Raw genomic sequence first — 16,155 nt, 5'->3', positions numbered from 1 at the left:
AAACATGGGTTACCGCTCAGGCAACCACTGTATAGGCAGGTGAGGAGATTAGACCTGTCCTCACTCAGGATTAAGAAGTCGCTCTCTGTAGATCAGAAAAAATGGGGTAGGGTCACCCCTCCACCTGGGGTGGACTCAAGTATACTGGTAGGTGATCAGAGGCGCCAGCAGAATAAAATTAATATAAAATTGTTAATTGCCAGGAGGGAAAGTGGTGGACTTCCCCTCAATAATTAGACACCAAGGTCTGTCATCGAATCAAACGAATACATTTATTCAATAGTACCCCAAAATCTGCAACGCGTTTCGTGGGAGCAGACCCACTTCTTCAGGCAATAAAGCGGGGACAACAAACACAGCAATCAATGTGCAGTGAATTTAGCACCTCTGTGAAGCTTGTAGCTTGTAGCCGGGTTGCGTATTTCCCCAGTTACCACGGCGACCTGGAGGGGGAATGATAATTAATGCTGCCAGAATGTTTGCAGTAGGCGGGTGAGCAGTTTCTTTACCCTGCGCCCAAATTACCTGCTGGCTTAATTTATAAGTGCGTTAAGGGGTCCACCTGCCACCACCTCACTCCACCCCCTCCCCTCTCCACTACAGCTTATCATAAAGGCCACAAGGGGGTGCTAAATGTAATGGTGCCCTAGGCAAGGTAGTCTATATTCTGATTCTATGTAGTAGTGAATGTATAGATTTAATGTAACTTTAAAGGCCCAGTGTCACAAACAATACTGTGTCAAGCAGTGAAGTGTACAAGGGTGCAATTCACCAGTATTTTTTCATTCGTGGACAGAAAATGTATAAACTTCCTGAAATCAATCCTGTGCCTGTACTGGTGTTGGGATACATTACTGCTGTGTAGGGGGAGCATAATCATCCAGCTGATTCATGTATGTTCCCCCATCCTACATAGACTGTTCTTAACCAGCGCTGCACTTGGAGACTCCTAAGTGACTCAGCTGGGTGAGAGGCTGGCTATGCTCCCCCTACACAGTGGGAGTGTGTCCCGACGCCAGAACGGGCACAGGATTGACTTCATGAAGGTTATTTTCCACCCTGTTAACACCAAGGGCCGGAGAAATCCGCACCTGACGCCGCTGTCCGCGCACCCCTGCGCTCGTACACGCTGCCGCCCGGAGATCAATGAATAAGAAAAACCTTTCCCGTTCGTTGATCTCTGCCCCCCACCCCGCAATGATCGATCATTGTGAGAAAAAGTTTCCCAGCCTCCTACTTCCTGTACGCTTGCAGGTCGCATAAAAAGTTACTGTGGCCATCTTGTGGCCAAATAGTAAAACTACACCCTAAAGCATTTTTCATATACAAATACATTACTTTTACACTAAAAATTAACTCCATTACCTCCTACACTCCCCAATATTTTTTTTTTGTAATTAAAATTAAAAAAAAAAAATTCCAATTAAAAAAATACATAAATGGTTACCTTAGGGACTGAACTTTTTAAAATATTTATGTCAAGATGGTATAACACTGTTACTTTATAAACTATGGGCTTGTAAACTGACAAAAATGCACCTTATTTCCAAATAAAATATTGGCGCCAACCATTGTGATAGGGACATAATTTAAACGGTTTTATAACCGGGACAAAAGGGCAAATACATTTCTTGGGTTTTAATTACAGTAGCATGCATTATTTAAAAACTATAAAGGCAGAAAACTGAAAAAAATTTCCCCACATTCAATCAATCAATTCACTTTATTGTCATTGTGTAACACAACGAAATTACTTTTCATGACAACCCCACGGTGCATATAGGGAACATAGTGATAGTAACAAGAAAGAGAAGAAATTATACAAGTATGCCAGGTATTACAGATGTTTAAACAATTTGTACACAGTGTTAATTATTTCAGAGAGGATTCAGAGTTCATCAAGTTTATGGCGGATGGGAAAAAGCGGTCTTTCAGTCTGTTTGTGTGTGTGCGGATTGATCTAAAACGTTTACCCGATGGAAGGAGCTCAAACAAGGCATTTCCAGGGTGAGTGTTGTCCTTGATAATGTTTTTGGCCCTTCTCACGCTGCGAGTATTATACAAATGTTCCAGTGATGGTAGTTCAGTGCCAATAATGGCTTCTGCTGTTTTAACAACTCGCTGCAGGGCTTCTCTAGTAGCCTTCGTGCAGCTGTTGTACCAAGCCGTCATGCAATTGGTCAGAACGCTTTCTATAGTGCATCTGTAGAAATTAACCAGCAGCTTCTGTGGGAGGTTAGCGCTCCTTAGTTTTCTCAGAAAGTAGAGGCGTTGTTGTGCTTTGCCAGTAGAGCTAAAGCATTGTCAGCCCTGGACAGGTTCTCTGCAATGGTGACTCACAAAATTGTTTTCCTATTTTCCCATTAAAATACATTTAGAATAAAATAATTCTTGGCATAATGTCTCACCTAAAGAAAGCCTAATTGGTGGCGAAAAAAAACATATAGTTCATTTCATTGTGATAAGTAATTATAAAGTTATAGACGAATGGAAGGAGCGCTGAAAGGTGAAAATTGCTCTGGTGCTCAAGAGGTTAAAGTAAACCAAAGACTAACAAATAGAGGGAATTGATACTTGCCCGGGACTTCCTCCAGCCCCATAAGCACGTGCGAGTCCCTCTCCGTCCTCCCACGGTCTGCCGTTCAGCCACAATCAGCCTCAGTAACAGGCTCAGTCATGTCAGTCTGGATCTATTGCACATGCGTGGAAGACCCAGACTGGACCTGACTGAGCCAGTTACCGGGGCTGAATGGCAGACTGCGGGAGGACAGCGAGAGACTCAGATGTGTTTATGGGGCTGGGGGAAGCCCAGGGTAAGTATAGATTTGTTCTATTTGTTAGTCTCTGGTACACTTTAAGGAAAGGGACACACTTGCCTTTTAGTTTTCTGAGCCTGTTTTTCTGCATGCCATGTGTGTTTGTTTGTATGCAGGAAAAAAGGTGTGTGTGTGTTTTTTTTTTTTTTTCTCCTTCCCCTCTCCTCTCCACAGCCACTAATGTAACTGTTAAAGAAAACTGAGAATCATCCTGCAGAATTTGTTTTTCGTGCGCGAAAATCGGATTGTGTATTAGACATTGATTAACAAGTTCCTCAGAACTCATTCAGAAAACACGCATGAAGACAGTTGTGTCCCCTGCCTCAAGGCTACTCACACTAAGGCATTGTGACATACATTTAGGCTCGGTTCACATTGTTGCGTTCCGCTCTGATGAGCGAAACGCAGCAGCGTCAGCAATGCTTTCCCAATGGGAAAGTTCACATTGGTCCGCTCCTGTTCCGCTCATCGGAGCGGACGTTCCTGACATGTCGGGACCTTGCGTTCCCACTCCGCTAACGGAAGGGCAGCGCCGGAGCGGATGCGTTCCAATGTGAACCTGCCCTTACAGTTGCACTGAAGCATACTTTTGGCCTCTTGCACACTGCAAGTGATTCCGATTCAGATTCCGCTTTTCAATCAGTTTTTACATCAGATTCAGATTTGCAGTTTGCTCCCTGCACACTGCAAATCGGAATCTGAATCGGATGTAAAAACTGATTAAAAAGTGGAATCGGAATCGCTTGCAGTGTGCAAGGGGCCTTTAACTGCATCAAATTGAATGTCACACCTCATGTAATGTGCAATGCAGATTTCCTTCAATTGGTGGTATGTTTTAACCAGGGCTGTGGAGTCGGTACAAAAATCCACCAACTCCTCAGTTTAGGATTCCTCTGACTCCTTGACTCCTCTAATTTGCATATTACAATCTTGTTGATTGAAAGTATGTAAAATGAAATTAGTTCATTAACTACCAATACTTAGGAATTTTAAGACTACTGAAGTGAGAAGGATATGTAGACTGCTACAGGATCTTCTCAAAAAATTAGCATATTGTGATAAAGTTCATTATTTTCTGTAATGTACTGATAAACATTAGACTTTCATATATTTTAGATTCATTACACACAACTGAACTAGTTGCAAGCCTTTTATTGTTTTAATATTGATGATTTTGGCATACAGCTCATGAAAACCCAAAATTCCTATCTCAAAAAATTAGCATATTTCATCCGACCAATAAAAGAAAAGTGTTTTTAAAACAAAAGTCAACCTTCAAATAATTATGTTCAGTTATGCACTCAATACTTGGTCGGGAATCCTTTTGCAGAAATGACTGCTTCAATGCGGCGTGGCATGGAGGCAATCAGCCTGTGGCACTGCTCACGTGTTATGGAGGTCCGGGATGCTTCGATAGCGGCCTTAAGCTTATCCAGAGTGTTGGGTCTTGTATCTCTCAACTTTCTCTTCACAATATCCCACACAATTTCTATGGGGTTCAGGTCAGGGGAGTTGGCAGGCCAATTGAGCACAGTAATACCATGGTCAGTAAACCATTTACTAGTGGTTTTGGCACTGTGAGCAGGTGCCAGGTCGTGCTGAAAAATGAAATCTTCATCTCCATAAAGCTTTTCAGCAGATGGAAGCATGAAGTGCTCCAAAATCTCCTGATAGCTAGCTGCATTGACCCTGCCCTTGATAAAACACAGTGGACCAACACCAGTAGCTGACATGGCATCCCAGACCATCACTGACTGTGGGTACCTGACACTGGACTTCAGGCATTTTGGCATTTCCCTCTCCCCAGTCTTCCTCCAGACTCTGGCACCTTGATTTCTGAATGACATGCAAAAGTTGCTTTTATCCGAAAAAAGTACTTTGGACCACTTAGCAACAGTCCAGTGCTGCTTCTCTGTAGCCCAGGTCAGGCGCCTCTGCCACTGTTTCTGGTTCAAAAGTGGGTTCATGCTTCCATCTGCTGAAAAGCTTTATGGAGATGAAGATTTCATTTCTCAGCATGACCTGGCACCTGCTCACAGTGCCAAAACCACTGGTAAATTACTGTGCTCGTTTGGCCTGCCAACTCTCCTGATCTGAACCCCATAGAGAATCTGTGGGATATTGTGAAGAGAAAGTTGAGACACAAGACTCAACACTCTGGATGAGCTTAAGGCCGCTATCGAAGCTTCCTGGGCCTCCATAACACCTGATCAGTGCCACAGGCTGATTGCCTCCATGCCACGCCGCATTGAAGCAGTCATTTCTGCAAAAGGATTCCCGACCAAGTATTGAGTGCATAACTGAACATAATTATTTGAAGGTTGACTTTTATTGTTTTAAAAAACACTTTTTTATTTTATTTGTCGGATGAAATATGCTAATTTTTTGAGATAGGCATTTGGGGTTTTCATGAGCTGTATGCCAAAATCATCAATATTAAAACAATAAAAGGCTTGGAACTACTTCAGTTGTGTGTAATGAATCTAAAATATATGAAAGTCTTATGTTTATCAGTAAATTACAGAAAATAATGAACTTTATCACAATATGCTAATTTTTTAATAAGATCCTGTATATGTATTCCCTTTAGTCATAGACTAAAACTAGTACTTGTAAAAGGCACAGACCGGAACAAAGAACATCTATTAGGCCCTAGGCAATATAACTGTGGGTACATGTAAAGGTGGCCACACACTATACAATTAAAATGATCCGATTTTACGGCAATTCGATAAAAATGATCGGATCTCCCGAAAAAATCGAAAGTTTTTTTTTTTTTAATTTTTTTTTTTATTTTTTCATTCGACTGAAAAATCCGATCGGATTTTCTGTTTTCTTCGATTTTTTTTTTTTTTGATTTTTTTTTTTTTTTTTTTTTTTTTATCGATCTAGAATGCCAGATATTTTTCTTCAATCTTTCTGAAGATTGTATGGTGTGTGTTACATTGTCAATTTATTAATACACACACCTTAGTAATTTTCTCAGTTTTCAATCATTTTTATCATAATTGGGGAAAAATTTAACATAGGTGTGTGGTACATTGGTCAGATTTTTTTAAATGTTACAATCAGTCAGAAAAATTGATTGCAATTCTTAAATTGAACAAATATTTTAAAAATTGTATGGTGTGTGGCCACCTTAAGAGTGATGTGCAGGTACTCTGCAGGGGAATAAGGAGATTCTTCCTCTATTACACATTCTTCATGCACAATCTGAACCAGATTTATGGGCGATAGACAACACCTCTGTGTTCAATGTGCACAACATTCTCAGTGGATTCCCTGCAGCTCTGTGGAGAGTGCATATGTAGAGTATAGTACCACTGTGTAACAAAGTAAACCTGAGACAGATGAAATTAAAGTTTTGTACATACCTGGTACTTCCTCCAGCCCCCTTCAGGCTAATCAGTCCCTCGTTGTCCTCCTCCGCCTCCTGGATCTTCTGCTATGAGTCCAGGTACTTGAGCCAGTCTGGCGTAGTGCGCATGCACACACTCCGCCGCCAGGAGCATACTACACCTGCTCAGCACTATTGCGCAGGTGCAGAACGCTCCTGGCTGTAGGAGCAGCACGTGGCCAGACTGCGCTGACTGGCTGAATTACCTGGACTCCTAGCAGAAGATCCAGGTGGGGGAGGAGGACAGTGAGGGACTGATTAGCCTGAAGGGGGCTGGAGGAAGCCCCAGGTATGTATAACACTTTACTTTTCATCCGTCTCAGGTACCATTTAATTTGTAGTCACCAAACCAAATTTTAACATATCAAAATTTTTTTATTTTTTTTTAAAGATTCTTTATTTATAGAGCATTTTATGTCAATATACATATCATAACGAAACAAAACGCACACAAAAAAACCAAATAAAAAATAAACACCTATATATTTTGGTATAATACATATCCACACATTAATTTCTCATTCCTAATTTCCTTACAATAAAGTAAGTTATCATTTTGAATTTAAATTTCAGTGAATAAGACACAAATACATATATTATAGACTATTCCTACATATTCAGAAATAAGCTCATTCCTGTATTGAACAATATTAGCATAATTTATTTTATTTCCCACAAAATCTTTATTAGTTTTATTTAAGACCCTTCAGTTAGCTGATTAGACCTGTCTTATTCCATCAACGCCATTTAATATTTATTCTTGTGTGGCTTAATGAGCCTCAAAAAGAGAGAGGAGAAAAAAGAGAGAAAAAAAATATGCGGACAATAGGACTGCTTGGTTTGGCTGATCCCAATGTAATTGGACGCTCATCTTTACGTCCCGGGGGGAATTTTCCTCCAGCTACTCTCCTGTATCTATGAGTTGTTTATAGCTATCCGTCTTGACAAATTCATGCCACGGTCTCCAGACCCTATCAAACTAATCACTTCTTTCATATCTATACTGAGTAATGCTGGGAATACACGGTTCGTTTTTGCCTTCGTTTAAACCTTCGATTCGTTCGGTAAACGAATCGAGTGTTGAAAACGTATGTGAAAATAGTCATAATCTCATTATAGTTTCGATTAATAGACCCCAAAAACGAACGACTAGTGATCGAACATGTTTGATATTATCTCTCTTTATCCATCTAATCGAGCCATTGGTAGGCTTGATGGCTGTTCAGATCGATTATATATTCGTTTATGCTAGTCCGTCCCTGTAAAAAGGGATTTTCGTTTCGTTTCTTTGCAGCCTTCGATCATTGGAAAAACGAAACCATCAGAATCGGAAAAAAAAAACGAAACCGTGGGTGGTGATATTAACCGTATGACCGATTATTTCGGGATCGAAAAGGACAAAAGGCACAATCGAAACGAAGGTTTAAACGAAGGCAAAAACGAACCGTGTATTCCCAGCATAAGATCCTCTAACTGTTCAATTGCATTAATTTCCTTAATCCATTCTATCATTGTCGGTATTTGAGGTGATTTCCAATGACGGGCAATCACGACCCTGGCCGCGTTTATTAAATGACGAGTTAATGAATTTTTATATTTACCAATATTTCCAGGGATATTATGTAATAAATAATATGATGGATCTGGGGAGGCTTCTTCCTCCATAAGTAGGGCAATTTTAGATTTTACAGAATTCCAGAAAGGAATTATATACGGACAATTCCAGAATATATGTAGGAGTGGACCTATCTGCGCTCCGCATCGCCAGCATAAAGGGCTTGAATTGGGGAACATTTTATGTAGTTTCTCTGGTGTAAAATACCAATATGATAACAATTTATATCCAGATTCCTGCAGGCGAACTGATATTGATGTTTTATGCGCCAGGGTCAGGATCTTCTGCCACTGCAAATCCGTAAACACCTGATTTAGATCCATTTCCCATCTTGTGCGTAGGGTAGTTGTGAAGTCTTCCCTTGTTACTTAAAGGGAAGGTTCAAGCAAAAAAAAAAAAATGAGATTCACTTACCTGGGGCTTCTACCAGCCCCATGTAGCCATCCTGTGCCCTTGTAGTCACTCACTGCTGCTCCAGTCCCCCGCTGGCAGCTTTCTGACCTCGGAGGTCAGGGCCACATTGCATACATTTTTACGCATTCCAGCTAATGCAGGAACAAAAATTTACGCGTTTCACCACTAACGCGTAAAAATGTATGTGTTAATGTTCCTGCGCTAGCGGGAATGTGTAAAAATGTACGCAATTTGGCCCTGACCTCCGAGGTCAGAAAGCTGCCAGCGGGGGACTGGAGCAGCAGTGAGTGACTACGAGGGCACAGGATGGCTACCTGGGGCTGGTAGAAGCCCCAGGTAAGTGAATCTCATTTTATTTTTTTTTTTGCTTGGACCTTCCCTTTAAAAGGGTATATATCTGAGAGATTCCATTGGTCTTAAGACCTTCCATATTGCAAAATATTTCAAATTTAGTAAGATCTCGACCAAGGTCAGGTTTATTACCCTGACTCAACAAAAAAATGCTTAAATTGAGTATATGACCAATCATCTAGGGGGGGATGACTCCCTCTTTATCTCATTTTCCCGAAGGGACACCCATGTAGTACCTCGCACAAGATGGAGCGTTCTCAATGGTCCAGCTTTCCTCCAAACCCTGTAAGCAGCTTTTTGTGTCCCTGGAGGGAAAAATGAATTGTCCAAGACAGGCAAAAGGGGAGAGGGCCATGGAGAGAGGTTTGCATTCCTACGGTATCTAAAAAAGATAGAGTATTTCCTACCATAGGGTGTTGAGAACTATTGATCATGGGCGTATTTCTAATCCATGGATAATGCTGTATCTTATGCTGGACCATATCTCGCTCCATTTCTATCCACTGTTTCCAAGGTGCATGACGGTGCCAGTCAATAATTCGTACCAGTGAAGCAGCCGCATGATAAAGCTGTAGATCTGGGACCGCCATCCCACCTCTATTTTTGGGGAGTGTGGTTAAGTGATCTTTTAACCTCGGGGTTTATTATTCCAAATAAACCTTTGGAGCAGTTTTCGAATCTCTACAAAATATGAACGATGAACCTCAACTGGAAGAGTTTGAAAAATTATAGAGGAACCAAGGTAAAACGCTCATCTTAATTATATTTACTCTCTCAAACAAGAAAAGTTTTTTTTTTTTTTTTTTTTTTTTTTTTTTATATCGCCCTTCATCTGCTTAAATCTACTTTTTATTTTTGAGTAAGGGAGCATAATTAAGCTGAAATATATCTGATATATCACGTGGGATAGTTAGGGCCTAAATAATTTAAAGCTCCTGGCCGCAATAGCAGCATACTGGGTGATATACAGGCTGGGAATGCGAACAATCACTCGCGTTCCCATGCCTGTCGGCCGGTGACGGCCGAACCAGAAGTGCTCGCCGGCGGGTCCTGGAGCGTCAGAGCGGGGCTGCGAGGGCACCGATCGGCTGCAGGGGGCTGAGGGAAGCCCCAGGTGAGTTAATCTCATATTTTTTTTTTATTTTTTTTTTCCCCGGCTTTAGGTTCACTTTAAAGGATACCCGAACTGACGTGAGAGAAGATGAGATAGAAAAGGGTATGTACAGTGCCTTGCACACAAATAATTATGCTGTGCTTTTTTTCCTTTTGTGCCTAAAAGAGTTAAATATCAGGTATGTAAGTGGCTGACTCAGTCCGTGACTACAGTGTAACCCTCGCTGATCAGAAATTCCAACTATAAAACACTTTCCTAGAAGAAAATGGCTTCTGAGAGCAAGAAAGAGGTAAAAAGGGGAATTTCTTATCAGTGAGGGTCACACTGTAGTCACTCCTTGTCTGAGTCAGCCACTTACATACCTGATATTTAACTCTTTCAGGCAGAGAAAGAAAAAAGAACACAGCATAGTTATTTGTGTGCTAGGCACTGTACATACACATGTTTATCTCATCATGTCACATGTCACTTCGGGTATCATTTAAAGGGAACCTAAACTAAGAGGTATATGGAATTTTTTTTCCTTTTTCAAATGATATCAGTTGCCTGATTCTCCTGCTGATTCTGTGTCTCAAATACTTTTATACACAGCCCCTCAAGGAGCATGCAGATCAGGTGATCTGACTGAAGTCAGACTGGATTAGCTGCATGCTTGTTTCAGGTGTGTGATACAATCACTGCTGCAGCCAAAGAGATCAGCAGGACCAACAAGCAACTGGTATTGTTTAAAAGGAAACACCCATATCCCTCCCAGTTTAGGTTCCCTTTAAGCTTGACCTGGCATGGAGAGGAAGGAGTTAATGTTTAGGTAAGGGTGGAGTTAACGAGGGATGATCAATGAGATGCAAATTTCTCTTAACAGTCAAATGTCCTGTAAATTTTTTATGTGCAGCTTGACTTTGGACCAATGAGAATAACTGTCAGTTTTTGTGGTACAGGTTCAATTTGTATAATTTTTATGAAATGTGAATGTTTGAAGAAATGATTTGCATCACATTCCGGTAATCATCCCCAGAGTTCACACACCATAGATTAAATCACGCGGGGCCAAAACACTTCTGGTGAGTCTTGGGAGGTCGGGGTGAGCAAGTGAGATTGACAAACAAGATCTCATGAAACGCAGATCTGTAGTGAGAACACAGTAGCCAGGCATTTAGTGATGCGCAGATTCCACCAAGAAACAAATCTCTCTGATTGAATCCAGGGCTGTGGAGTCGGAGTCGAGGAGTCAGAGTCGGAGCAATTTTGGGTACCCGGAGTTGGCGTCGGTGATTTTATTAACGTCGGAGTCGGATGATTTTGCACAAAATCCACAGCCCTGGTAAGTATTAGACTAAGGAGTCGGAGGCTGAGCCATTTTGGGTACCTGGAGTTGGAGTCGGTGGTTTCATGAACTGAGAAGTCTGAGTTGGAGTCAGTAGATTTTTGTACCGACTCCACAGCCCTGATTGAATCTTAGAGAGAAATCTGTTGGCTGCCCATACATCGCAGGCAGATTCCCAATCAATTTCAGCATAAAAATCTCTCTGGAATTGTCCAAGTCCGCTGCCGTTCCCCAGTGTATAAATGTACCTCACCACGTGGTGCCCTTCCATCTTCGGGATGTGCTGCTCTTCCATACATGCCACCGGTGCATGGCATGTGGTGTGTGATGGCATGAATGAAAAAGCCGTGTATTCTGATGGCTGGAACTATGCGGTGGGCGACACAGCACAGATCTTACATAAATGTACACTGGGGGACAGCGCCGTTGGTTTTGTTGTTGGTTGCTTGTCCCAATATCACTCGCTGTTACTGCCGTGCACCCGATTGACCATTTCAGCCAGGCATCTTGCAGCATGTTCAATTGGGCATGCAGTTGGTGGCAATTTTTTTATGTTTTCTGATTTGTTAATTCTGGAACTGGATGGTCGATAGTTGCCAAGCCGTGTAATGTATGGGCACGTTTACTATGTTGTAATCTCTCCCTGATACAGTTCTCTGATTGGCTCTGTCTACCTCCACTCGCATACAGTGGGATGCGAAAATTTTGGCAATCTTGTTAATCGTCATGATTTTCCTGTATAAATCGTTGGTTGTTACGATAAAAAAATGTCAATTAAATATATCATATAGGAGACATACACAGTGATATTTGAGAAGTGAAATTAAGTGTATTGCATTTACAGAAAGCGTGCAATAATTGTTTAAAATTAGGCAGGTGCATACATTTGGGCACTGTTGTCATTTCATTGATTCCAAAACGTTAAGAACTAATTATTGGAACTCAAATTGGCTTGGTAAGCTCAGCGACCTCTGACCTACATACACAGGTGTATCCAATTATGAGAAAGAGAATTTAGGGGGTAATTGTAAGTTTCCCTCTTTAAAAAAAAAAACAAACAAAAAAAAAAACACTAAGAATAGAAACATGGGGGTCTCAAAACAACTTTCAAATCACCTGAAGACAAAGATTGTTCCCCATCATGGTTTTTAAGTATACAGAAAGCTGTCTCAGAGATTCCACAGTTAGGAACTGATTGAGGAAATGGAAGACCACAGGCTAATTTCAAGTTAAGGCTCGAAGTGGCAGACCAAGAAAAATCTTAGACAGAAGCAACGAATGGTAAGAATAGTGAGTCAACCCACAGACCAGCACCAAAGACCTGCAATATAATCTTGCTGCAGATGTGCATCGTTCAACCATTTGGTGCACTTTACACAAGGAGATGCTGTAATGCGAGAGTGATGCAGAGGAAGCCCACAGCACAAACAGAGCCGCTTGAGATATGATAAAGCACATTTGGACAAGCCATCTTCATTTCGGAATAGGGGGCTGTGGACTGATGAGTTATTTGGGCATAACAAGGGGTATTATGAATGGAGGAAAAAGAACACAGTATTGCAAGAAAAACATCAGCTACCTACAGTAAAATATTTTGGTGGTTCCATTATACTGTGGCCAGTGCAGGGACTGGAAATCTTGTCAAAGTTGAGAGACGCATAGATTCCACTCAGTATCGGCATATTCTGGAGACCAATGTCCAGGAATCGGTGACAAAACTGCAGCTGCACCAAGGCTGGATCTTTCAACAAGACAAGGACCCTTAACACTGCTCAAAACCCACTAAGGCATTCATGCAGAGGAACAAGTACAACATTCTGGATTGGCCACCTCAGACCCCAGACCTGAATATAATTGAAAATCTGTGGTGTGAGTTAGAGAGCTGTCCATGCTCAGAAGCCATCTAACCTGAATGAACTAGAGATGTTTTGTAAAGAGGAATGGTTCAAAATACCTTTATCCAGAATCCAGACTCTCATTGGAAGTTACAGCAAGCATTAAGAGGCTGCAATTTCTGCAAAAGGAGGATCTACTAAATATTGACTTAATTTCTTTTTTGTGGTGCCCATAATTCTGCACCTGCCTAATTTTGTTTAAACAATTATTGCACACGTTCTGTAAATCCAATAAACTTCATTTCACTTATCAAATATCACTGTGTGTGTCTCCTATATGATATATTTAACTGACATTTTTATCGTTACAACCAATGATTTATACAGGAAAATCATGACTATTAACGAGGTTGCCCAAACTTTGGCATCCCACTGTAGAACACAAGATGGACTGACTAATCCCTCTCTCCACTGCTGTGTATATTTGCCTGTGGTTGGATCTCTTTTCATTGGCTGTTGGGGTTGTTCAATTTGATGCTGGCTATCGCTTTGACCACCCGTTTAGCAAGATGCCAAATGAACCTTTTTTTTCCCATGTGTGATATTTATGAAACAAAGGTGAAAATCATATTGGTGGGGTATACTGTATGCTGTTGCTCTTATTCATTAGAGAGGCGTATGATAGGCCCCACATTTATTCTGCAGCAGGAAAATAACCCCACAAATACAGCCAAAGTGATTAGGAACCATGTTTAGCTTAAAAAGACTCCGTAACAAAAATTGCATCCTGTTTTTTATCATCCTACAAGTTCCAAAAGCTATTCTAATGTGTTCTGGCTTACTGCAGCACGTTCTACTATCCCCATCTCTGTAATAAATCAACTTATCTCTCTCTTGTCAGACTTGTCAGCCTGTGTCTGGAAGGCTGCCAAGTTCTTCAGTGTTGTAGTTCTGTGATGCATCTCCCCCCTCCAGGCCCCTCTCTGCACACTGCCTGTGTATTATTTAGATTAGGGCAGCTTCTCTCTTCTCTTTTTTACAAGCTGAATAAATCCTCCTCTGAGCTGGCTGGGCTTTCACATACTGAGGAATTGCATACAGGCAGAGCTGTCTGCACTCTGCAGGAAGAAACAGCCTGACACTTGAGTGGAAGATAGCTGCAGGGGGAAAGAAACACACAAATGATCTCTTGAGATTCAAAAGGAAGGGTGTATACAGCCTGCTTGTGTATGAATGTATTTTCTATGTGTGGACATACTGTACATCAACCTACTTCCTGTTTTGGTGGCCATTTTGTTTGTTTATAAACAAACTTTTTAAAACTGTTTATAACCACTTTTTTTAATGCAGCGCGGAGCGGCGAAATTGTGACAGAGGGTAATAGGAGATGTCCCCTAACGCACTGGTATGTTTACTTTTGTGCGATTTTTTTTTTTTTTTTTTTTTTTTTTTTTTTTTTTTTTTTTCACAATACAGATTCTCTTTAAAGAAGTCTTTGGAAGTGATGGTTTGGCCCCCACAGAGACCTGATTTCCACATGGAGTGTTTCTGGGATTACATGGAGACAGAAGGTTGTGAGGAAGAGTACAACTTCACATCTACAGAAGATCTGAGGTTAATTCTCCATTGATGATTGGAACAACCTACCAGGTGAGCTCCTTCAAAAACTGCAAGTGTACCTAAAATAATTGATGTTTTGAAGGTGAAGAGTGGTCACCCCAAATATTGTTGAAGATTTCTCGTCTTGTTTGTTCACTGCATTATTTTAAATGATGAAAAATAAATGCTACTTGGATTTATAAAAATAAAAAAAAAAAAAAAAAAAAATTGTCAGCAATTGTTTCTCACCTGCCTTAAATTTTAGTGCAGTACTGTGTATACGTACATGTGTAAAATATTGAATTAAGAACAGAACAGAACAGAACAGAACAGAACAGAACAGAACAGAACAGAACAGAACAGAACAGAACAGAACAGAACAGAACAGAACAGAACAGAACAGAACAGAACAGAACAGAACAGAACAGAACAGAACAGAACAGAACAGAACAGAACAGAACAGAACAGAACAGAACAGAACAGAACAGAACAGAACAGAACAGAACAGAACAGAACAGAACAGAACAGAACAGAACAGAACAGAACAGAACAGAACAGAACAGAACAGAACAGAACAGAACAGAACAGAACAGAACAGAACAGAACAGAACAGAACAGAACAGAACAGAACAGAACAGAACAGAACAGAACAGAACAGAACAGAACAGAACAGAACAGAACAGAACAGAACAGAACAGAACAGAACAGAACAGAACAGAACAGAACAGAACAGAACAGAACAGAACAGAACAGAACAGAACAGAACAGAACAGAACAGAACAGAACAGAACAGAACAGAACAGAACAGAACAGAACAGAACAGAACAGAACAGAACAGAACAGAACAGAACAGAACAGAACAGAACAGAACAGAACAGAACAGAACAGAACAGAACAGAACAGAACAGAACAGAACAGAACAGAACAGAACAGAACAGAACAGAACAGAACAGAACAGAACAGAACAGAACAGAACAGAACAGAACAGAACAGAACAGAACAGAACAGAACAGAACAGAACAGAACAGAACAGAACAGAACAGAACAGAACAGAACAGAACAGAACAGAACAGAACAGAACAGAACAGAACAGAACAGAACAGAACAGAACAGAACAGAACCTTTGTGACCTATATCTAGAACTCTTCACAAGGACGGCCTGTGGGCCCCTTGCAGGGCCCGACCCGCGGTCCGCTGCGTCGGGGCCCCAGGCCTCCACTTTTAAATTAGCTAAAAAATGTGTTGTGAAGAGTTCCAGTGAGTTTCCTTAACTTTTGGAGCGATTGGATAAGTGTGTGGACTCCGGTATGTTTGTTAAAGGGAACCTGAAGCAAGTGGTATATTATGGCTGCAATATTTATTTATTTTTCTAAACCAGTTGCCTGGCCGTCTGCTTATAATGCTTTTAGCCATAGACCCAGAGCATGCATGCATGCCTTGCAGCAGATCAGGTGTTTTTTGACTTTATTGCCAGATCTGACAAGATTAGCTGTATGGTTGTTTCTGTTGTGATTTAGACTTTACTGCAGCTAAATAGACCAGCAGGTCCGCCAGGCAACTGGTATTGTTTGAACAGAAATAACACAACATGTTTAGTGTCTAGAGCTAAGAGAGTAAATGGCATGGCCTCGAGTCGCCTCTTAGGCCCATTAACTGGGCCATGTGGGTGAAGGGTAGTAACTGTTGTCTA

At 41.1% G+C, this 16,155-nt stretch overlaps 1 protein-coding gene across 4 annotated transcripts in view; it reads left to right on the top strand.

Moving 5' to 3' along the window:
• Window positions 1-16,155, top strand: part of LOC137525849 (uncharacterized) — a 70,922-nt gene that overhangs the window by 13,185 nt on the left and 41,582 nt on the right. For 3 of the 4 annotated variants that reach the window (XR_011023033.1, XR_011023032.1, XM_068247069.1), the window contains exons 3-4: window positions 1,867-2,007; window positions 14,343-14,516. Coding sequence is in view for 1 of the 4 variants with exons in the window: in XM_068247069.1 (XP_068103170.1) it covers window positions 1,867-2,007; window positions 14,343-14,496 (295 nt within the window). In the remaining 3 variants the exon portion in view is untranslated. The remainder of the gene's footprint in view (window positions 1-1,866; window positions 2,008-14,342; window positions 14,517-16,155) is intronic. The other variant, XR_011023031.1, reaches the window with a different exon arrangement.

Source organism: Hyperolius riggenbachi, chromosome 7 (genome assembly GCF_040937935.1).
Source record: "Hyperolius riggenbachi isolate aHypRig1 chromosome 7, aHypRig1.pri, whole genome shotgun sequence".
Classification (NCBI taxonomy): domain Eukaryota; kingdom Metazoa; phylum Chordata; class Amphibia; order Anura; family Hyperoliidae; genus Hyperolius; species Hyperolius riggenbachi.
The sequence above is the reverse complement of the archived record's forward strand: the minus strand, read 5'-3'. Positions and strand labels throughout refer to the sequence as shown.